Below are 24,987 nucleotides of genomic sequence, written 5' to 3' on the forward strand. Positions count from 1 at the left end.
ATTCCTTCTTTAACTTTCTTTTGGTTTTCTAAATGATGAAAAACACCAACATTATTATTTACAAATTGAAAGAAAATTAATCCACTAAAAAACAGCATCAGAAGTGGGCTCTTCCTGGTCTCCACTCATAGGTCTTGAACATCAGTAAGAACAATTGTCCTTGTTTGGTGTAAAGGCATAATCTTAAAATCCCAGACCTGGGCCAAAAAGCTTGGGATTCAACCAAGCTGAAGTCCTAGATCATAGCATAAATATTTTTCACCCACACTAGTGGCTGCAAAATGCCTTCTACATGAAACAAACAAAACCCCTTTCCAACTCTTTTTGTGTGTTCACTTTGTTCCGTTCCTAAAAGCAAAGTCCCTGGAGATAAGCTAACAAAACACTGCTAAGTTCACATGTGAAAGACAGCAATATTATCTTATGTAAAGCCTCAGCAGAGTGTATGTTAGAGTCCACTGGGCATCAAGCAACAAGGACAAGGAAAAAAGTCATGCGCACAGATCTGTGAGCTAATATATACAAATGCAGTATGTGTGCTTTTGGAGTACTGTCATGCTCTACTGATGTTAAGAAAAAGGTGATAGAGTTAATTTAATTTCAATCTTTCTACAAGAGTCAGATTTTCTCTAGCAAGAACATTACTGGGAGAGGTTTTACCAATGAATTGGAAACCAATGGTCTTATAGACATCATCTGTATTGCTGAATATACAACCACTGAATAACAAAATTCTAGAAAAAGTTTTCTCTGACAAACATGAACTGTTCTAGAAGGCCTCATTTACATTTCTACAGGGTAGTGGATCCAACAAGCCCTGGCTTGTTCCAGTGCATGGCACAGGTTCACTAAAGACTGGTCAGCCCTTTAAGACCTGAAATACTCCTTTATAACTGATCATGTCTGAAATTCTTGATTACAACATGCCCCAAACAACAATCAATATGTTAATAAACCTTTTTATGTTTGGAGAAGAAACAGAAGCAAAGATCACATGTAATGATCATTCTTTTCACAAAATTACTGCAAGCAGCATTTATAGCTCTTAGATATTCTCTTGCATGGGGATTATGCTTCAGAAATTCAGACTTTGGGGATCCTAACTACATGTGAACTTCAGGAAAGTTTAGTTATGTTCAAAGGACAAAAATGCAGCCATTACAAAGAAAATGCAAAACTGTAGGGAAAAAAAAATCTCAACCTCTTCTTTCCTGCAGTGGCACCCAAATGGCAACCTTTAGTACATGTCTTACAGCAAGTTGTTTACCTTTCTTTTATATATTTAATACCAATTAAGTATATCTGGTATTAGTTTAGTAGGATTAGTTAGAAACTCTTTGATTTTTTTGTGCTTATTTACACTTTTATTTTCTCTTTTCAGCTTGCTCAGTTATTTGAAATGAAGACTGAGATGGCCATTATAAGATCACAAGCGAGAAGCAAGACAAAACATATGAAAACGAAGAAAAAAGTAGTTTCCTTTGTTTTTGATATGAAATCTTCCACATCCAGCCGTAAATATCAACACAACTTAAGAGAGAATTTGGTGATTTTTTATCTGTAGCTGGAGATGACTGTGGGTACAGAATTTTATATTATTATTAGATAGATAAATAAAGGCTGATGCTAAAAGAAACAAGTCCAGTGACGTACAGTGAAGAACAAACATATAACTTGGACCAGAACCATCAATTTGCTGAAAAAAATGACAGTGCTGGCTCAGACATGATAAAGTTTTATTGGCTCAGTCTCCAAACTAAACCTTCTCAACCACTGTCAGCTCTGCACAAGGCCAGCTCAAGTGTTCTGAAGTCCGTAACTTCCACTTCAATGCTGTGCAGTATTTAAACACCCTGAACTGCAGAAGATATCTGCACAGATGAATTAAATCAAATGGCAAAGAAAATAAGACTGATTGTTCACTCAGGACTAGTGCAAGAACTTCTGCCAGAGATTCCGGACTCACTTGTAGGAAATGACTGATAAGAGAGACCATGAACCATCACTGTTACGCAAACATGAAAGGGCCTTGCAAACCCAAGATAAGTCTAATGAGCTCCTTCCAGTGGAGAACTTCAGGAGTGACTCACGCACTACTCTGCAACCTAAGTTTATCACTTTCTTTGATGAGATAGGGGGATTTATTGACAAGTGACCTCATTAGTAATTTCCAAGTTGGTATTGCTCCAATATGAATACTCAAGGAAGAAGTAATTCATTAACTGAGCTGTACTTTACAGTACTTCTTACCAGTATTTGAAAAGTTGAAGCTACTCATCAATCACAAGTGTGTCAGAAACACTGAACTTCAACATGGATTGAGGAATTTATGGCTTTCTGTTAATATGTATCCAAAGCACGTATCTCTCCCTCATCAAAGCACCTGTGAGAGCTGGATGCAGGATGGCTCAGGTAGCTATTTATAACGCCTTTTACCTTTTAGTCCCAAGTATCTTCCAACGTTTCCACCATGTGGGTAGAATACACTACCACCTGCTGCACACATGCTTTCCACACTGCTTGGGCAGATGTCCTAAAATCCCATGATATTTTCCCAACAGTTAAAACAATCAGTCCAAGGGAAGGTAATATTGTGAAAACTATGTATTTCATTATCTTCTTGATGCATTATGATGGGTAGATATGATAAAGTCGGCCAGGCAGCTCCCATGAAGTCTGCAGCATTAGAGATAATCAAAATCTCAGTCCATCTCAGGCAGTGGTATGTCAAAATGAGTTTTGTTCCTTAAAGTGGGTAAGTAGTCTGCATTTGGTTCCTAAGCAATTAAGGGAGTTTCTTCCTTTTCAGCCTGTTTTTACATCACAGCTAAAGGCATGGGAATTACAGAGATCAAAGATTAAAAAGTCTGCGCAGAGCAAACTCCTCTAGATGAATTGATCCTACCCAGGGTAGATATACTGATAAAACTGAACTGAAAAACCCCACATTGTTCTCTCTACAGTAGATTTTAAAAATCACTTATATTGTGATTATACTGGCTGCCACTCTCCTGTGTTGTCAATCTAGAACAGGTAAATGACTTTAGATTCATAAAACAAGCAAAAATTCAAGTTCACAGTACAATACTGTAAATATACAAACTCCTGATATGATTCTCCCTTAATATGTTTACAGAATCATAGAAGTTGTAATGCCTGAACATGAGAATCATGTCTGTCCCTACCTTTTCACACAAGATGCCATGAATTTTGCCCACTGAAGTCAATATGTCAAAGTTTGTCTGGTTTTAAAACTTTATCTGAGGTTTACTTTTTTTTACCAATGACAGCTCAAACTTGTTACTATGTCAATGAATATGTTCTATCTAGCACAGACCTTAGCTGGGAAGAAAGTAGATAAAGAAGAAAGCAGAAAGAAACTTGAACAACCATTTCCTGGCCATACACAGTGTTCCAGAGATGTCTCCAGTGCCTTTCCACAATGGTACGAACAATTTTCAGTTGAAAACACCTTGCCTGATCTATTCTAGGATAGCCCAGACTCTTTTCATGGTTACATTACAGTGTTGAATTAGTCTTTCTATGATAAACTAAACTACTCCAGTATTAGCTTTACTTGTATGCTCCTTAAGTAAAATAGAAACTCATTTGTAATGCCCAATATAATTTTGCAAATTATTTCTATTAGCAATCTTATATTCCACTATATTTTCATTACTTGAGGTTGTCCAGTTCATTCACAGTGATTTTTCTGGTATTTTTCACTACTAAGAATGTCTTTAAGTATACTATATTTCAAGAAAGACTTAGCAGAACTTTTCTGAATAATTAATACTTAAAGTTGAGCTAGGCATTGCTGCCCTTTGTTTTCAAATTTAAAAAGTAAAAAAAAGAAAAAAAAAGAGGAGAATCTGGTAGAAGACAGAAGGCAAGTGGATTTGCCAAGTCATTCCAAGGATAAACAACTTTGGTCACTGCCACTCTTTAGGAGCGATGACATTTCAGTTATTGATGAGAGAATCAGACCTAGGTTAATCCCTCTCTGTTTTGAGGAGAAAACTCACACTGAAGTCAAATCACAGAAAAGTGATTCTGTATAAACAGGATGGGAGTTTGCATTCATTCCCTCTGTGCAAAGGGACTTAAGTTTACAAACAGAGCATTCTTCAAACAATTCAGACCAGAGCCTAAAAGTTATACCTGGTTCTTTCTCTCCCATTTTCATGCCGTTTTACTTAACTGTAAGTACAGCATTTGTAAAGGGTGTTGGATTAACAGCATCACAAACAGAAGTTCTCTGTTTGTATTCAAACAGATTTTGTTACCCTGTAATCTTACCCCTCCCATTCTGACCTTTAAGTGGCTCCCAATAAAGAATAGGAGGTATAGCCCAAATTTCTGAAAATTGCTATCTGATTAATATGAAAGTGCACAATTATCAATTAGACCAAGGCAAAAGGCCATTTCCTCAGTTACAGAGCTGAGAAATACGCAAAAACTAAAACAGTAGCATCACTCTGACTAAGTAGGTCTCATCAAGGTAACAATTCTGTTTTCTGTGGTGTGTTTGAAAGAGGGAAAAACGGGTATTGATAATACTAGAAATGTTGCATTAACCAATCCTGGAGATAAGAGGTGGGACAAGCATTTTAAGAATCTAAAAATTTAAGTGTCTTTGCTGGGTACTTGCAGTTTGGAACAGTTTTGATGCCTGCAAAGAGAAGAGACATAGGAATGAAAGCTGACTTTTAGAGCTGAGGCTTAGAAAAATCACCTCTGGTATCAAGAGAACCTGGAAACAAGGAATTAGAGAAAAAGTTCTTCCATAAAGCTCCAGTCACAGTCCCAGTTTCATTAACCTTCACTGATGAAGAAAAGTTTATGGCATTCTAAGGAGAGAGATTCAAGACCGAAGTCAGTGACCACACCAAAAATCAGTTCAGTGGGTGAATTAATCTACAGAGCAAGTTGGAGCAGGAAGCAGGAGTACCTTCACTACATAGTACCAGGAGATACAAAGACTTGTAAGTGCCTGAAACAAAGGCTGTAAAGGCTAAGCAAGATCAAGCTTATTGGCACTCAATGGCAGTGAAGAGACTCCAGCTCTGCTCCCAGCTGCAGAGGATTTACTCTGGCCAGTCACTTAGTTATGATTCAGTTTCCTTGGTTATGAGCACCTGGCAAGGGTACTGCAGAGATCAGTCTGCAAATACTTTTGCACAGTAATTTGAAAATATAACATAATATGAGATGGTTAACTTGTAACTGGTGTGGGTTACCAGCACCTAGGGAGGAGTCTCTTCTGAGAGCTGACTGGTCTGTCAGTCAAAGATACCTACCAGAAAGAACCCACCTCTGCCACCAGCCTCAGTAGGAAGACTCAGTGTAACTTAATGACTGAGTGTGCCTCTCTGCCTCAGAGATGTCCCTGATCCTCTGTTCAGGATGCTTTGAACTACAGGTGAACGAGTTTGAAGTTTGTACAGCAGCTCCTACATTTTGTCTATCTGACAGTAGAATAATCCTCATTAAGAAAACTTGCAGTGGTTATTAAAGAAAAGACAGAGAAGAGAACAAGATGAACTATTTCAAGGTTTTCTTCTGTTCTTTTCTATTAGACCTAGGGTCTTTTCATTTCTATTTAGATTTCTAGATAACAAATCGATTAGTGTTCTGTAAGCACCTGAGTAAATTAATTCTTGTTCAAGAATGATGGAAATGCTACTCTCTAAAAGTGTCCGGTTAAGAGGAGAGGGCCATAAATCCAGACCCATTTAATGTAGACAGGGCTCCAGTGATGGCTATATGACCATGCCCCAAAAGTTCATTAAGAAGGAGGCTTGCTGCAAAGAGAGACATGAACAAACACTTAAGGCAGGAAAATAAGTCACCTGGTGATGTTTGAGCTCCAAACACTTGTTAATGTACCGTCGCTATTTTCCTGGCATCCTTTCATTTGGCACTTTGCTGGATTAAGTCAGTATCATACTATGTTGATAACCATCTGTTTATGCTACAGTTGTGCCTTGTTTCATACTGTTCTCATGCTGCTCAATTATATTGCTGCTTATGCTTGTATATGATCCATGGATAAACAAAAGATTTCTGTCGTAGAGGTTATTAGTTGACAGCCTTTTTAATCAGAAAAAACCCCATAATCTTATTTATGCATTTTTAAGGATGTGGTTTGTAAACATGCATAGAAATTTGAAGCCATAATGACATTGTGTCCTGATTCAAAATATTCAATTGCTAGTTAAGGTGAGGCAAAAGCCTCTGACGTGCATCCTAGGAAAAAACCCTTTCTTTAAATGGAAGGGTTTGCAGAATTTGAGTAGGTGCTTCTGCAGTCTTTTCATAGCTATTTTTTCAAAAGGAGCATAATGGAGAACCATAAAGAATTAATCTCACCTGAAAAAATCTACCTTCCTGTAAAATATCCTATTATTTTTTTCTTTGCATGACTCCGTACCATCACTCTTCTCTAAAAAAAATTATAAATATATCTCTGTGTTTTTACAGAACTGACTTTCCATATGATGAGCATATTATATAAGAAGATGGCCCAGAACAGATACACACTTTACAACACTTCCAATGGCCATCTCCTGGTGAAGTTACAGCCAAATATCTGCACATTTTGAAAGAACTGCTTTACTAATACAATAAAGAATATAAGGTAAAGAATTGCAAATCATACAAATGTAAAACATCACCCTCACTCCTCTTGGCTTTCTTCCAGCCCTTCCCCCATCCAGAAAGTACCAGCGTTACTTCACCATCGTAAATTTGGAATGCTTATTCAGGGCTTATTCATATGATAGTAGGCAGAGCAAGATGAAACAGCTGGTGTGAAACCAAGGACACAACAAAAGTTATGTCTGGCATTAGTCTGAATGAGATAAGGGGGTTTTGTTCTGTTTTGTTTTATTAAGAATGAGTCACCATTTACTTATGCATTTGAAACACTTTACCTGAATGCTTTACCACTTTACCAGGAAAATTCCTGCCCAACAGCTCACTTAGCACAGCTTGAAAGCCCATAATCCTAAATAAAACCAGTTGTTCTCCAGGTACTCAGACCCCTGATCTGGAAGAACTGGATGGAGAGCAGAATGAAGCCCCCATAACCCAAGGGGAAATGCCCAGTGACCTGCTTGGCCACTTAGACACACACACAAGTCTGCGGGGCCAGGTGGGATCCACCCAAGGGCACTGAGGGAGCTGTCAGAAGAGCTCACTGAGCCACTGCCCATCAGCTACCTGCAGCCCTGGTCAGCCAGGGAGGTCTCAGGTGACAGGAACCTGGCAAATGCGACACCAGCTACAAGGGCCAGAGGAGAATCTGGGCAGCTACAGGCCTGTCATCCTGACCTTGGTGCTGGGGAAGGTCATGGAGCAGACCATCCTGAGTGCCATCACAAGCACATGAGGGACAACCAGGGGATCGGGCCCAGACAGCACGGGTTTGTGAAAAGCAGGTCCTGTTTAACCATCCTCATCTCCTTCTATGACAAAGTGACCCGCTTAGTGGATGAAGAAATGTCTGTGGATGTCATCTACCTAGACTTTAGTAGAGCTTTTGACAGTTTCCTACAGCATACTCATAGAGCAATTGGCTTCCCATGGTGCAGAAGGGTGTACTGGTTGCTAGGTGAACACTGTGTGGGTGGCCGGGCCCAGAGAGTGGTGGTGAGTGGTGCTACAACCAGTAGGTGACCAGCCACCAGTGGTGCTCCCCAGGGTTCAGTATTGGGGCCAGACCTATTTAATGTCTTCATTGATTGTCTGGACAAGAGGATCAAGTGCACCACCAGTCAATTTGCAGGCAACAGCAAGTTGGGCAGGAGTGTTGATCTACTGATTCCTACAGGGTAGGAATGCTCTGCAGAGGGATCTGGACTTGCTGGATTGATGGGCCAATTATACGGGACTCAGTAAGGTGAAGCGCTGGGTTCTGCACTTGCATCTCAACAACCCAGGCAATGATACAGGCTGGGGGAAGAGTCGCTGTGGGTGCTGGCTGACAACCAGCTGAACATGATCCAGAAGTCCAGGTGGCGAAGAAGGCCAATGGCATCCCAGCCTGTATCAGGAACATTGTGGCCAGCAGGACCAGGAAAGTGATTGTCCCCCTGTACTCAGCACTGGTGAAGCCACACCTTGAATCCTGTGTCCTTTTCTGGGCTCCTCCATACAAGAAGGACACGGAGGTGCTGGAGCATGCCCAGAGAAGGGCAACAAGGCTGGTGAATGGTCTGGAGCACAAGTCTGATGACGAGTGTCTGAGGGAGCTGGACTTGTTTCGCCTGGAGAAAATTCAGAGCAGACTTCATTGCTCTCTACAGCTCCCTGAAAGGATGTTGTAGGTGGGTAGAGATTGGTCTCTTCTCACAGGTAACAAGTGACAGAACAAGAGGAAATGGCCTCAAGTTGTGCCAAGGGAGGTTTAGACTGGGTATCAGGAAAAAATGTCATCACAGAAAGGGTTGTCAAGCATTGGGACAGGCTGCTCTGGGAAGTGATGGAGTTTCCACCCCTGGAGGTATTTAGAAGACATGTAGATGTGGTACTTGTGGACATGGTTTAGTGGTGGACTTGGCAGTGTTGGGTTAATGGTTGCACTCAATGATCTTAAAGGTGTGTTCCAATCTAAATGATTCTGTGATTCTAAATGCTCTTCCTTGAAAATAGCACAAGAAAACACTGATTTGTTATAACATAACACTTCTACATGCATTTCCCATCCGGTAATTTCAAAACGTGTTACAGAGATTAACACAATACTATGAGTCTCACAAATCCCTTGAAAATTATAAAATAAACCAGGCCCATATAAGTTGCCATACCAGATCTGGCCAGTGTCTCATTTAATCCAGCACCCTGCCTCCAATGGACAAGAACAAAATGTTAAATATAGCATGGCAATGTATTTAACCCTACCATGCTGACCCCCAAAGACAGCTGAGGACACATGAAAAACAAGTATGCTGACTCCAGTTCAGGAAAAGATAATTATATACATAGGGGTAACTGAGGAGTCTGATAGTTTCTAGGGCAGCCCCATTGGTTTTGGCCGAAACTCAAAGGGTCTGCATGTTTATGTACGCATTTCAGGAAAATAAATGTCATGGTTAACTACTTATAAGAATGCTTAGGGAGAACCATGTATCAGTATCCATAAAGATAATTCCCTTCAGGAAGGCATTTGTGCGAAACAATTAACTTTTCCCATGTTCTCATGCCACTGTGCTGCTGCTAAAATTGTACAGCTCAGTCCCACCTCAGCAGCTAAAAGATTCCTGCTGTTGTCCATGCTTGTGGGTTTTGGTGACATAATGAATTTAAATGCAGACTGGAAATCTCTTTCGGCCCTCCCCCAGGGGCGTTGCTTCTGTCCTGGAGAAAATAAAAACCAGAACCCTGGAGGCTAGAAGGAAGCAAATGAGCAAAATTCATCTGTTTGTTCAGAAAGCTGTTCCTATCCTAGCAATAAAGCAAACCTAACTGAGTTTCAGGCAGGCAGGACATCCCAGAAAGTTCATTACTTTGAGGAACTGGCTGCTGTCTTATTAATGTTCACCAGACACAGGAAGGGTGGGGTGGAAATAGGGATAGTTGGCTGGAAAATATCTACTGGACAAACAAAATAAAGGCATTTTTTACTTAATATATAAAAAAATCCCAGCTGTGTAGGAACTCTATGTTCAATTTCCTAAGGTTTGTTACATACTTGTTCTGCCACCTGCTGCCCTGGCATTCCCCAAGGTTTCAGGCACAGGGACTATGTCCATGAGTTTTCCCAGAAACAAATACTGCATGAGCAAGAACAAGCATCTGGCAGCCCAGTGGGCTGTCAGGAGATACCATAGCTCTGGAAAGCAGCTTGCTTGAATCCTCCTGAAAGATCACATCATCACTCCATGTTTTGAAGAATACCACCCTTGGCCCAGTGCTTCTCAAGGGGTGCTTTTTCTCTTGATGGGTGGGATTCTGCAGCAAGGATTAGCACACTGGCTTTACTACCTTGGAAGTCAGATATAAGGAGGGAAAGTCCCTCAGGCTGTCACCACTGCTCCAGCTCCTCCAGGGAAAGAAAGAGGGAAAGTAGATCTAGAAAGAGAATATTCTGGAGATCAAGTGAGTGACTAAAGAATGAATTCCACCTTTTGAAAGAACAAATTGTATCCACTGTGGAAGGGAAAGGGAGGTGTATGTCCAGTGGAAGCAAGGTCAGGTGACATTGGAAGGAAGAATACAGAAATGCTGCTCGCCATGGTAGGGGGAAAATTCATGTGGTCAAAGCTCAACTGGAGATGAAGCAATAAAAAGAGTTTTTTCAAACACATTAATGGCAAAAGGCAGTGTAGAAATAACATCATCCCATTACAGAATGAAGATTGTCACCTCACAAACAGGGATGTGGACAAGGCAGAGGTGTTTTAATGCATGCTGCGCCTCTGTCTTCAACATGGATGATGTGCCACAGGGGCCTCTAGCCCTGAGCTGAATGATCAATTCCCCAATTGTGTGGGATCTGCTGCTCCAGCTGGATCCCTACAAATCTATGGGGCCTGATGGGACTCATCTGAGGAGCCAGCTGATGTCATCACAAAGCCCCTCTCAATGATTTTCAGCAGTCTTGGGAATCCTGAGAGGTCCCAGATGATAGAAGGCTGGTGAACATTATCCTGATTTTCAAGAAGGGCAAGAAGGAGGACCCCAGAAACTACAGGCCTGTCAGTCTTAATTCAGTGCCAGGTAAAATCATGGAAAAGATTATTCTGGGAAGTACTGAAAAACACCTGGAAAACAATGCAGTCATTGATCACAGCCAGCACAGCTCCATAAGGGGGAAGTCCTGCTTGTCAAACCTGATTTCCTTCTACAACAGGGTAACCCACCTAAATGACCTAGGAAAGCCAGCAGATGTAATCTTCTTGGACTTCAGCAAAGCTTTCGTTATCCTGTTGGACAAATTGTCCAGGCCACAGATGGATAAACACATCACGCGCTGGGTGAGCAACTGGCTCACAGGTCAGGCACACAGTTATAGGTAATGGGGTGACACCAGAGTGGGGTTCTGCAGGGCTCCATCCTCGGCCCTGTGCTCTTCAACATCTTCATTAATGACTTGGACACAGGATTCAAATACTAATTAAGTTTGCCAGTGGCACTAAATTGTGAGGAGCTGCTGACTCCCTCCAAAGCAGAGGCCCTGCAGAGAGACCTCAACAAATTACAGAGATGGGCAATCACCAACTGTATGAAGTTTCTACAGTTCTATGAAAACACAGCTTATTCCCTGTCCAGTATTGATTCTGTAAGGTTACAAACATGGAAAAGCAGGAAAAACTAGGTTTTGAAACGACTTTTCACCCAAATCTCTGGACCAACTGTGTGCTTTCAGTCATTTCCTGGGGCAAAATTTCACTTTAAAACCAAGACTATAGATAATCACAGGTTTCTGATTCTTTTTTATTTTTGGTTGGTTTTGTTTTTTTTAAATACAGTCACATGAGAATTTGTAAATGTGATTACTGATTTGGTCATTTTTGAATCTTCATGTTAAGCTTCCATAAAAAGTGCTGGCTTTCAAAGCACTGATATCTAATACCTCCTGGCAGAACCACATTACGGTGACTGAAATGGCATCTCAAGATCTGAGGCACCTTTACTCACAGTCCATTTCTGAAAGTGAGTATAAAGCAGTTATAAAGGAGCATATGTGTGTAAAACTATAGTAATTTGATCAATACAGTGCTGCGACAGGTAGGGTAGCTCTAGATGTCTTCCTCTAACTGGAAACTGCATGTTTAGTTGAAAGATTTCTATGAGTTTAAGAAAAGGGAATTTATCTGAAAAAAGGATGCAGGTATCAGCAACAGGAAAATACCTACAGGACATCATGGACATATCACATTTCAGTCATGGACTTCACAGGCCCATCACTATGTCACACTTTGCTTCAAATTACTTTGGTTTTAATAATATATGCTAACATTTACTTTAAGGTTGTTTTTCTTCACTGTAGCTTTAGTTCCTTTGCTTAATTGAAACAGAATGAGCCCATAGCTTCACTTGTAAGCAAGGTGGTGCACCTGATAAATTCAGTCAGGAAGAGAGGAAAACTCTACTAAGCAGACCATAATTTTAAAGGCTTGAACACAACTTTTCATATACCTACGATCCATTACTTCTCAAACAAAATCAGGAAAAACTACACGTAATATCTGAATGTTCTTTAGGAAAACTGCTCCCTTTTTCCACCACCAGAGGAATGTTCTTAATCCATTTTAGCTGACATTGTGCATCATGAAGTAGTACAGAGCCCAGTTTCTGCCCTTTACCCTCTGCCAACTCCACTTCTCATGTAACTCCAAAGTGATCCAGGAAATTTATGAACAGCTTTGTATTTTGCAGAACTTAGTATTTCTGTAAAAAAGGACATTACAGACTAGAATAAGAAGCAGTACATAAGAAAATTTCTAAGACCAGCAGCAGTAAGAGTATATTTCTATGCATAGCCTTTAGAAGTAGGTACAGAAGATGCATTTTCTACCTGCATTTGACCCATTTAACCTTCTACCTCCAAGTCCAGAGGACTACTGCTGCTTCAAAGTGCCCGCTACTCCGCTACTCGAAGAAACAGGAGTGCTATCATTATAATTTTACTTCTAATAAATAAATTTCTAATAAAACAGGATGGCTTCCTCTCCTCTGGCTCTAAAGACTGCAATCTAAAAGCGAGAAACCTTGTGTTGTGGCAGCAAACGCAGAAGCACCAATTTGGATGCACGTGGGTAGTAATGGTACAGGAGTAAGATGGTACAAATACCGCGTAGCAACTTTTCTGACAGCTCTCTAACTGGCAGAAAATCAATAACATTAAGACTGAGGGTCACAGCCTTTGGAAAGAGTTACATCAACGCAAAAACAGAACAGACAAAGCCAAAAGAGAGTATAACCACAGATATCCTAAGGGAGAGATGAAATCATGCATTATGATGTTTTTGAAAACAAAAAAAATGTCATTCCCTCAATCATATCCCAAATGTCTTGTCTCCTAGTTTTTCAGTTTTTAAATTAAGAGGTGGAGACTGCAGTAAAAGATGTTACTATATTTCACTTAAAAGCATAAAGTCTCTCAGTGAAAAGGATAACTATTCTCATATTCACAGGCATACCTCTGGGAAATTGGTACCATACTTACCGCTCAAAGTTAAGCTTGCTGGTGCAGGCAGCAAACTTCTACTCACAAACAGCAGTCACAGAAAACAGAGTGCTCCCTGTCCTAACAGTCACAGCTGGAACTGGGCACGAAGAGTGGATGGCATGACAGCAAAACAACCATGGCAGTGAAAAGACTATGTTTCTACTCCTCTCCTAAATAAAATTCCTGTGCAGGAAAGCACTTTAAGGATTACCTTTCATCTCCACAATGCAGAATGCTCTAAAGGCTCAAGAAACTTATATGCCTGTACCAACTGTGACTCAGAAAAGCCCATCCTAACACACAGAGGCACTGGAGTGCTGGTCATCCCTTAAAAACAAAGGACACTGACTGATCCGCACCCTAATAAGCAACTGGGCTCTCGAGCGCCAAGTTTTTCAACACACAGTTTTCAACATAACCAGAGAGGCTGAAGGACACAGCCCATCTGACTGCTGGTGTACCTTTATTTAAATTCTCTATTTTGTTAAGTTCTCACCTGTCTTGTCGGCAAGTCATGGTATTGTAGAATGAGCCTGGTGTTGACGCTGTGACTCCACGTGTTGCCAAGGGCTGCTGTCACACAACCAGAATCCCTCTTCCCACTTACAGAAGATCCTGAAGATAAATATGACAGAAACTGCATCAAGACTGTGGCACAGAAAAGGGCTCAGCATTGAAACTTCATCAGTCATCTCTGATTATCCTAAGCTTGGTAATTACAAATGGCACATTAATAGATGGCACTGCTACATTTATTTCCTACCTTTCTGATTTATTTATACAACTGTAGTGTGAGTTCTCCATCTTAACCTCTGATATCAATGAAAAGTGCCAAGAATTAAGGAGATGTTGCAAAGTATTACCTACCTTCTTGGAGAGACCAGTATATTTTCTAAATATGTAAGGGTGCATGATGCATGTGGGACACTTGCCTATTCCTCTTTAACTACTCTATCCCCATGCAAACCAGCTTTCTCTGGGCACAGATGAGAGGGAAGCAGGCCAGCAGAGTCACAGTGTATAATGACATAACAAAAAGGGAATCTAAAGGAGCAGAATGTGCTACCACAATACTCTGACCTAAAAATCAGAATACTGATTCATGCCCTCAGACATCTACACTTCTCCTAAGATTTGCAAAGAAGAGAGCCCCTTAGCTGTAATTACCATTCCGCTGTCCCTGAAATAATTTGAACTTTATATAACCCTGAAGGAAAATGGACTTTGCTGGAATCAGCAATGACAACATAAAGAAGTGTTTCCAATAATGCCACATGATGCAGATTGCTTAACTGCCATTGCACCTGAGCTTTCTCAGACTGAAACCAGAGACCCAAACATGCAGGCAGGTAGGTACCTGAGACCTTCATCTTTACTTATTGTAAATTCTGTGTAAGGTGAACAGATTGATGGGTAACTTGTTTGCACTTCAAATAATACTTCAAGAACAAAGTAAGACAGACAAACCCCTGAAACTGAGAAACAAGATCCTAGTTGTTATGTGGGTATAAATGATCATGTGCAGTTTGAAAACTTAACTGTTTGAGGTCAACAGTCCATACTGTTAAAAAGCCATGAGTGAATGAGACAGATTTAAAGTCAGGTAACTTCCTGTCATCTATCAGGCAACAAACAAAATTGCTTTCCCGGGGCAGTTGTGAAAACCTCGTCAACTAAGTCAGTGAAAGACCAGACACTGCAATAAAGCAGTCTTATGTTTCTATCAAAATGATCTGTAATGCAACAGTTAATGTTGAAATCTAAATTATAAGTACTAGCAAAACTGTACTGAGATAACAAAGTCACCTTGTAGCCCAGCAGAGCTTCTGGAAGATTCAGGTTTAAAACACTTCATTACTTTTACATTTGCAAGGAAGTGGGCTTTGTTACTTCCCTCCCACCCGCCCTTCTAACTATTCAGAGCAAAAGCAAAATTTCTTTATTCACTAAAGATTTTATTTTGGAAAAATACTCAGTAAAGAATAGGACCAAAAGTGTTGACATGTAATGATAATCATTATTTGTATCACTGCTGGTAGTTGCAAGCAATGAGGACACTATTAGATTGCATTAGGTAGAGGAGAGCAGCAGGATGGAGAGAAGGGCCTGGGATGATTGCAGTGCATTACAGGATTCAGCTGAAGGCCTCAAGCCTTCCCCAAGTAATAAAAAGTTCAATTAACATCAACTGGATTTGGATTAGGTCTTTAACTGTTTAAGGTCTACGAAAGAAATGAGTGGAGCGCCTGGTTCAAGCCAATAGTTTGACAAGAGTCTGGACTCTGAAATTATCTGAATTACTTCCCACATCACAGGAGTTCACTGGGACAAGCACAATACCTGCCTCTCTGGAACACTTGTTCTAGTCTGAAAACAGGCTACAGTTGTGCCATCAAGCAAGGATGACTGCTTTTTTGTACTTAAAAAAAATATCCTGATAAGCAGCAAACTTCCACCTGAATAACTCAGCAGAGAAGCATCTAACTGGAACCTTCAGTATTAGGAATGCTATTCTGTTAATTAGTCTAGCCCATCTGTATTGGGAAGGTGGATATGCTAACAAGAATAATTTAGCTTCATCTATGTTTTGGATTTTATTTTCCAGCTGGAGAAGTGAACATGCTCAAGTGTTAAAACAGAGTGCTGGGAGGTTTGTGTTCCATTCCCTTAAAATGACTCAAAGCAAGTTAATTAAGTTCATTAAGTTCTACAAATTTTTGGGTTTGTGCTAACACCACAAAAGTAAAATGCTATTACTGTACAAACAGGATAATGGAGAATATAAGACACTGAAGCAGCTTTAAAGTCTTGCAAACCTTTCATGGGGAATAAGTTGCAGTCAACACAGTCCCTCCCTCCCTACCCTGTTAGAAATCGGTAAGAATCACAAAATTCAAGTGAGGCTGCTAAGTGTGAGTTCTGGTGGGTGTGGAGGTGCTTCCCTCACAGCTGATGTAACTGCACCCCTGTTTAAAGCTAGGAGCCACCATTCCAAACCACCAAGAAGCAATTCATGCACCCCTGCTTGTGGGCCCCTCACTACAGAGGGCCCAGACATTCCAGAAGTAGCTAGTGTTGGCATAAAACAGTCACAAAATTCACACCCAAACTTCCCTCAAATCACGTGTCTTTGCTATTAGGTAACAGAAGGGGGAACATCTCACTGTTGCAATCCTGAGCCAGGCATTTAAGTGGTTAAAAGTCTGGGACCTGCTGCTATTACACTATGGAGATATCACTCCATAGCAATTCCTAATTCTGCATTCCTTCAGGCCTAAAACCTGTCCCAAAGTGAACAGAAATGCTATATGTGTAAGGTTTGTGGCAGAACAAGCTAATTGCTGTAATTTATTTTATTTTCATATACAGGAGAAAGTATACGGTACCATACTGTGTCAGCCCCTATCTGAAGGGGGCAAATCCTCTTCTGTGAAGTTATTAAAATTTATTACTTTGGTGCAAAGTAGTTAGTAAATCTGGAGCAAATTTACAGCAAAGACTTTTTACAGGGTGGAAAGGAATGCCTCTCTGGAAAGGTTTCCATTTTATAAGGGATCCTCCTGCAAACTGATGCATTAGACAGATAGAGAGGTAAAACAAGAAGTGAAGCAAACAGAGGAGGAAGCAGCGCCAGCTTTGCAAAGAAGTTCAAGGGCAGTGACAACACATGCTGCATTCCTTCTTCTTGCTCTAAACATAAAAAGATAGTAAATGTCTCAGAGGAAGGAAAGAGGATATGTTAAGAAAACAGATTTATGTTGAAACATGGCCTTAAAAAAACCTTGGACTTATCTTTTCTGTTATTTCAACCACTACTTAGACATTAATGAACTGGACAAAGGAAGTGGATAAATAACACTGTTCAGAGAGTGATTTTTTTTTTTTCCAGCATGCATTGCCTTGTGCTTCCAAACCCTGGTATTTTCACACTTAGAGATGGGAGTATCAGACCAACAGTTGCCCAAGAAGAAAACAGGATTGTAAGACTTTGCTCCCTGCTCAGAGGTCCCCAAATTCTCCAACCTGAACCACTTCAGAGTGGTATGGAATGCTTCCACAGCACCTGCAGTGTGCAGTCAGCCGATGGGCAGCAGTTCCAGTCTCTCCAGTCTGCTTAAAGCCAGTCCTTACTCCAGACACTGCTGGCATGATGATTTCTGTTCAGGACACAGGTGATACAGGGAGTGCAGGGATTAGGGAAAGTAAGAAAATAGAGCTGACATACAGATGAGAGAAAGGTGACAGATCTCAGTATATGGATGCAGTAAGGCAGTGGGTGTCCAGAAGCACAGAGATGGGATCCTAGCATGGGGAGGTGAAGGTGAATGTTATAAGGCTGGAAGAAGATGTCTGAACAACTCTCTGCTTTCTGTATCAGGTCCACCGCTAGTAAAATGGGTGATTTCAATTCCTGTAAACACTCCCTCCTTCCTCACACAAAAAAAAGTAGCATGAAACTAATCTTCAAAGGGCACATCAGCAAGCAGGCTAAGGAATGCATGAGATGCGTATTCTACTGCCTCCTGTGAAAGTGAACTTTTCAGAGCGCTGGCAGAGACACCAGCAGACATCATATCTGTTCTGGACTGCAGGCACAGAGGAGGAACTGGCTGCTTCACTCTCACTGAACAGCTGTCACAAGTGAAAATAAAGCTGCTTGTGGTCTGAGTCAAATGCAAAGTAAATGCCTCTCCACAACCAGGGGAAAAACAAAGAAGAAAGCGTGACTTCAACTGAGGCCCACAGTGCTGCTTCCAAGCACAAGAGGCTTCTTGCACTGGGCTCCAATGCCCAGGAAGGAGCTGTCAGTAAAACTAGGCCACCACACTTGGCCCTGCTTATACATGAGAACTAGATTAAATTTGTTTCTCCCTATCAACGCAATCAAAACAAACTTTCTATAAGTAACTTCCCTGTCACTGAGAGGAATGATATCTATAGCCAGGATGTGGAAAGCGGTTTTATTTCACCTTCCATTTTTCACTGGAGGGAACAGCAGGATTAAAGCTATTCTGCTCAATACTGCTTCTGGGATTATTCTGTTGTGTCCAACCAGAGCACTGCAAGTACAGACCTGGCCTCTAAGACCTTCTTGTCCTCTGCATACAAGGTGGTACATTTTAGAGACTAAAACCTCATGTAACCAAGTCCCAATTGTTGCAAGTATGTTGGAAGGCAATTTAACCATAAAGAGACTTTAGTTCCATTAGTTTCTTATCCTATGAAAATTTGGATAACCAGACCAGTATCTTGAATCAAATGAAACAAGCTTCTTAAAACAGATTTTTTAAATGCAAGAAGTCCTTGCAGGCAGAATGTGACTATACCTTGATGAAAAAAAACTAACATGCTCCTTGTTGGTGTAACTGCACAGAACAATTAGTTCCACCTTGTCCACATTCTCACATATTGATTTTTTTTCTTTCCAGATGGACATATCATTGCCTGTCAGCTTCACCCCCAACACTGGGCCCCTTGCAATCTCTATCAACTGGTAATTTAAAAATACTTTCTCATCAGATGTTAAAAATGGATCAATGCACTAAATGACAGTGAAATAACAAAACAGTGAAGCAACAAGTCCTCAAATCTTAACATCAAACCATCTTGATAAAAGCCTGACCTACCAAAAAGAAGGAAAAAAACTCTCTGGAAGTACAAGGAAAATATTTATAAAGAATTAAATGACTGAGCTCAACAAAAACAGCACACCATGCAATAAGAATGAAAGTACTTTGCCTCTCGCTCAGGCTGTGCAGCTTTCCGGTTCACTGGCAGAGCTCAAAGACCACTACTTTTCACCTGCATTGCATTTAGTCTGTATTTTTGATGCAGATCTCTAACAATGAGACCAGAAGAAAAAGAAGAAAAAAAAAATCCCCTTCAACCCCTAATCTATTTTTCCATCATCACCTACTCAGAAAGTACAAGTATAAAAATATGCAATGGTGGAAAAACCCATCACACAATAAAAAACAACCCACAGGACAAACTTATCTGTGAAGCAACTAACCACAGCACTCTGCAAACTTCCACTGCTGGCTTCTGTCATTTTCAGCCCTTCTCCACAGCTTTATCAAGTCAAAAAGTGATTCTGATTCTCTTATCCTGCAGTGGTGACCGTCTCACTCTCTGACTAGTCAGCCAAGGTATGTCTCAAAGCACACTATTGACTTCCTACAGTCTTTTATTATTTAGGACATACGGCAGGAAAAACAGTTGCTGCTGTAAGAAATTGAGCTTGGTCACAACACTAGCCATGTGAAAATTCTAACTCTTAAAATGCTTATGCTCTTCCATTTATTAAGAGAGGGAATCTGGCAGTTTTACTTCTAAAACCCTCCTAGTTCTAAATCTGTACAAACTACACACACATCCCACCACCACCCCACATTACTTCCAATTTTAATTAAAATTAGGTAGAAATATTTTATCTGCAAGTTGGAATTGTTTAGTAATCAATGACATGTAATTTAGTTTTCCTCTTTTTTCCATAGCATTGTCATCAAAATACACTTAGCAAACAAAGCAATTAAGTGTAAATAATCCCCCAGTTAAAAAAACCCAAACGTGTATCCATGGAAATTGTTTTGATCACCCCTAATTATGTGATTATTTGATCACCCCTACTTGAGATTACACTAAACAGGCTCTTTGATTCAGTCGTCATCATCAAGAAACCAAAAATTGCCAGTTATATTGAAAAGTTCTGATGGAATCAGCAGTGAATGTGATAGAAAGGGAAGGAGCTCACTTCTCATCTCAGACAACAGAGTTTATCTCATATGCCCCAAACAGGTGAGTTTTCACACTTTTTTGTTTACCATATTTATGTATTTATGTGTACACACTCTGGGTGATTTTTGCATGGTTAATCTCATATTAGATCAAGACTAAGGTCCTTTCTGCTGCCCTTTTTTCCAGTCGTTCATTATTTCTGTTGTGACAGCTCCTAGATCTCTCGTCTTCAAGATGCAAACCACTAGACAAACAGAGAACAAAAAGATACTTCCTGACCTAAAGATCTTCTTTTTATGAGAATTGCAGATTACAAGTCTCTTAGCTGCTGATGATTATTCCCCACTTACAAACAGTCTTCCCTAAGGGATGACAGAAAATACACCAAAATATGTGACAGGCCAGAAGAACTGTGTATAAATAAGGACTTTGAGTATGCTCCATGAAACATTAGAAGCTTTAACAAATACGTAACATTAACCAAAAATTAGGTCTTTCTACCCCCAAAAATCAGCTAGGACCTTCAGACAGCTCAAAATTTAGGAAGGGTCCACCAGAGAACTGGAGAGGTGCTGGTTTACTTTTAATCCCACACCAGCATGCCTGCTGTTACCAGTGTGTTTTACACCAGAAGATGTCATTCCCTCATTGAACTCATTGGTGAGTTCATGCCGATCCTCTTCTGAATTAAGAAACACACATATGCTAGTACTGAGACTCCTGCCTGCTGACCTAAAAAAGGAATTGACATTAAGAAATGAAAAAATCCAGCTGGTCTGATTTCTTGCCAGACAATCTACCAGCCATGACCAAAATGATCAGGTCCCAGGAGATCTGTGGAGGTGGGAAAACAGCTGGTGGTTTACAGCACCTGAAACAGGGCCCAAATCAGGGAATTGTGGAGTTGAGATCCTTGGGAACAAATATTTCTTTTTACTAGTGAAAATGTTCTGCCTCTGTGGCCGGACACCACACCACAAAGTGATGAGTTTCCAGCTCTCAATCATTGCTGCAGTGCTACTGCAAATGACAGAACAAGCAGTGATTTGGTGGGAGGGATGGTGAAAAACAAGTAGAAGAAAGCAGTTAAGTCAATTCCTTTCTGTAACTGAGTATAAATTCTTTACCCCTCAGCTAAACTTTCTTCCCCTTCTAATGGTGGTCTTTGAGAAATTCCCTCCTTTTCTAAAATCTAAAATTATACAAATTTACACCACCTCTCGTAGTATCCACAGTTCTCTACCACATTGCTCACCATTAAAACTTAAAGCAGCTTCTTCTTTTGAACCTCTCCTATGCAGTCACTTCTTCCTGTCTCCCCAAGACTGGAAAATAAAATCTCAAACCATTAAGCTAAGGGAGGAAAAAAAAAAAACAAAAAAACAAACCAAACAACCCAGATCCGGAATTTTGCCTGCCTGCACATATAAAGGATGCATAGGTTGAAAAACAAATCTTGCCCAATCATGGCATCTGGCAATGCTAGGGCCCTATGATCCAGAAAATGCTTTTAATTATCACCTCACCAATCATGCTACAAGTTATTGCTGTAATTTTTTTGCTTAAGTTCCCCCAGGGAATAAAATAGATCATGATATTAATCAGAAGGTACGTAGGAGGGAGGGGGCAGAATGCTAGAATTACATGTATGTAGGTCCCTTAAGGCCTGAATAAAGAAATGAGATTTAGAATCCTTCTATCAGAGCAACTGAAGCCTGGCATGGTGCAAGCCTCAGCCCTCTGACCTACACAGCCATGGCATTATCATATCTGATTTTCCCAGGATGGTTAATCTCAGCTGCTAAACTTCATCAGTCTCTGCTAGTGTTTACCCATCATCTGGATTTGCCACTTCCAAACTTTCCAGACTAGAACCGAATAAGCCAGCTGTCACACTCACCCCTCCAACATAACAGCCTGAAGCCTGGAAGCCTAAATGGCTGAATCCCAGAAAGGCAGAACAAAAGCTAATACAGCCGGGGGAGGAGAGTGAGATACAGCTCTGAAACCGCAGTGAGTTTCAGAATGCAGTTCACAGCAATATGGTCATGTTAGAATGCTGTGGTCTGAGATGCAGATTTTACTCCCGCAGTCTGTATTTTTTCACCATAAAATATGTTTTGGTAAAGAAACAGTGCCACGGCAATTTAGCTTTCATGCCCAGGAAACTGTCACAGTGCAGACAAAAGCAGCAGTACTCCAGGCAAGGCAGGAGCCAGTCTGCAAACCAACCCTAAAATCAGGATCAGGGTGTGGAAGGGTGATGGGGGTAGGAGGGAGAGAGTTTAGTTTCTGTTGCACAATGAGTTCTCCAGCAAAGTGGCAATAAAAGCTCCAATTAGTACTAATTTACCCAGGGTGTTTCTGACACGGCTGCCCATCTCCCGAGGAGCAGGCTGATGGTGTGTGCCTACGTGGCAGACGGAAAAGGACAGTAGGTGTATGCAATCTGGTTTTCAGGGAGCACTGAGGTCTTCCTTGGTAAAAATATTCTGCTAAGAAGCCACAGAGAGCATTGTGCTGCTACAGTCGGGTCACTGCCAGCACCTGAGTTTGCTCAATTAACACTAGCACTGACAGTCAGCCTACACTGGGGTGGATTTTCTCTATATACCAGTATAAAATGTCTAAATGAGTAACAATTTCTGATCACAGCCTAGTTACATGGCTTTGAACTAGCAAATTAAGTTGTATCTTCACGCTGGAGTACAAGAGTATTTTAGTAGTATCTTTTACTTTTAGTAGTATCTTTTCAAATTATTTTCAAATTTAGTGAGTCACAACTTCTTTATACAGAGGGTTGAAACGTGCAATACTTAAAACTCCACAGGGGGGCTAATAGTCATAAGGACTATGTTTAAAAATCAGTGTTAAATAGTACTTCAGGTTGAGACTGTAATTCAAACTGAGAAAACTGCTTTATATTGCATGGTGACCATCATAATTTCTTGGAAAATTTAGCCTTTAGCGTTCTTAATACTGGTCCCATACATTACAGTTGCAAGAATTCCCTCTAGGTGTAAATAAAAACAACAATCTTAGAGCTGTAAAGCTTGCATCATGACCCAGAGTTATCAAAACTGAAATTCCAGAAGGAAACAATCCTCTTTCAGCCTGCAACATGGAAACAGAGGTCAGCCAAACATTTAGGGGCTAGAGATGACTGTTTGCAAATTACAGCTGTTGACATCTGGAGTTCAGATTTGGCCAAATGTTTAATACTATCCATCACAAAAGCTGAACTGGAAGAATGTTTTGGTTGCATGACTAAGAACATAAAAGTTAGAAAACATTAAATGTAAAAAGCCGCTATGTGCAATTTCATCTCTGCCTATCAACCACAGAACAATGGACTCAATTATTTCTCACAATGAGTATCATCACGGTTGACTGTGGCATTTCTTAACTGGCGTTTAAGCACAAGTCTACACTTGCCAGTACAGGTTTCTCTGGCTGTATCTATTTCTCAGCACAGAGTGGTCTGTGACACAAGATGAAGGATGCAAACTCTTCTCTGACCAACTATCTTTTGGGTTGGCCCAGAAACCCTACACACAGACCAAGCAGATGCACCTGAGTACTCAGAGCACCTTCAAAACATGGCTTGGAGTAGCTTCTGAACATGCATTAATTGGGCACTTTCACATTTTTTTAATTACACAGCCAATATACCCATGTATAGAAAATGTGTTCCCTCTCACTGTAAGATGTATGACAAAACATTTTAGTACATGCAGACACCACAGGGCTCACTGTTCAGAACTGACTCATCTACAAAGCTGAAAATACATATATATTTATATACTTAGGCACACACACACAGAGGCAGTATAAAACATGTAGGATGTTAAAATGACTGAGGATTACAGGGGTCTGGCTTCACTCTCTGACTGACGCAGACTTTCCAGGAGTTTCTCAGATAGTCAGTCCCTCTCTTCATGGCACAGTCACCCATCCTGAAGCAGAGGAGGTATATGCTTTTTTTCTTCAACTCATTCTCAAAAAAGAATGACTTACTTTCTCTGAATTAAGCAAAAAAAAAAAAAAATCAATTTTGGATCACAACCAAGACTGGAAAATTTCATCCCAATAAGCTTTTCTGACTGAAGACAGAGGGTTAGAAGGGAAACAGTTATACAGCCTTAACTATAGGAGGTTCCTTCCGTTCCTGCTACAATGCAAAATATTCCAAGATGTGCCAAATTTTCACGGTAATCTGCATCAGGTAGTGACAGGACACTGAAGTGCTCTGTGGAAGCTAATGCATAAATCCAAAATGATCTTTTGACTGCAGTGACTCTTCTCTCCTGAGAGGTATTACATTTTTTAAAGTCAGTGAAAAATAAAAAATTTGCAAAATACCACTTTTAATCCTTGGACTACAAAATGGTTGAAACCTCCAGAGGCCAGTCAGGGCCAGAAACAATTTTTTTCCCAGATTTGGGGGGACAGGGGGAGGGCAAAGGGAAAGGGAGAGAGCAAAGAGTGGCTGGTTTCAAATAGCAACATTGTCCAAAAGGGTGAAAGGGAACAGATGGCCATGGAGAATGCAGCCTCAAAGCTCTAAAGAAAAGGGCTATTTTGACAGATCTTGCTGTTTCCTATTCAAGCATGAACACTCTGGCATGGAGAGTTAAGATGATACAAGGAACAACCTCTGTTCCCAGCAACTGACTATGGGCAACTGGCCTCTGAAGATCTCTGAGAAAAACAACATGAGACAGACAGACAAACAGATATGGCAGCAAGCCCAGATCCCAGCCACCAGGAAAGGGAAAAAAAAACAAAAACCAAGAACCAAAAACACCCCACAAACATCAGAAAGGCTAGAAACAGCTGCCTTTTCCTGGCTCCAGCACAGAGCATTAGAAAGAGCCTGTCCAGCCTTTCTCATCTTCCTTTTTGGTGAAAACTTCTTGAAGGGGTCACCCTCAAGCTGTTGGTCTTTGCCCTGAGGGGAGGTGAAAAAGAGGACAGACCAGAGCTCAAGTCTGCTCAATGAAACCTGCTTCCTTTAATCACAAAGACCTCCCTCCAGCAAACTATGGAGAACTCTAAACATAAAAATGCAT

At 40.7% G+C, this 24,987-nt stretch overlaps 1 protein-coding gene across 1 annotated transcript in view; it reads right to left on the bottom strand.

Annotated features, from left to right (window-relative positions):
- RAD51B (RAD51 paralog B) overlaps positions 1–24,987 on the bottom strand; it is a gene marked incomplete at both ends in the record, with an annotated part of 378,199 nt that overhangs the window by 142,186 nt on the left and 211,026 nt on the right. Inside the window, one exon of the mRNA XM_082282990.1 lies at positions 13,674–13,792. Within this exon, the coding sequence (XP_082139116.1) occupies positions 13,674–13,792 (119 nt within the window). The remainder of the gene's footprint in view (positions 1–13,673; positions 13,793–24,987) is intronic.

Source organism: Coloeus monedula, assembly GCF_965178545.1.
Source record: "Coloeus monedula genome assembly, chromosome: 6".
In the NCBI taxonomy this organism is placed as follows: Eukaryota; Metazoa; Chordata; class Aves; order Passeriformes; family Corvidae; genus Coloeus; species Coloeus monedula.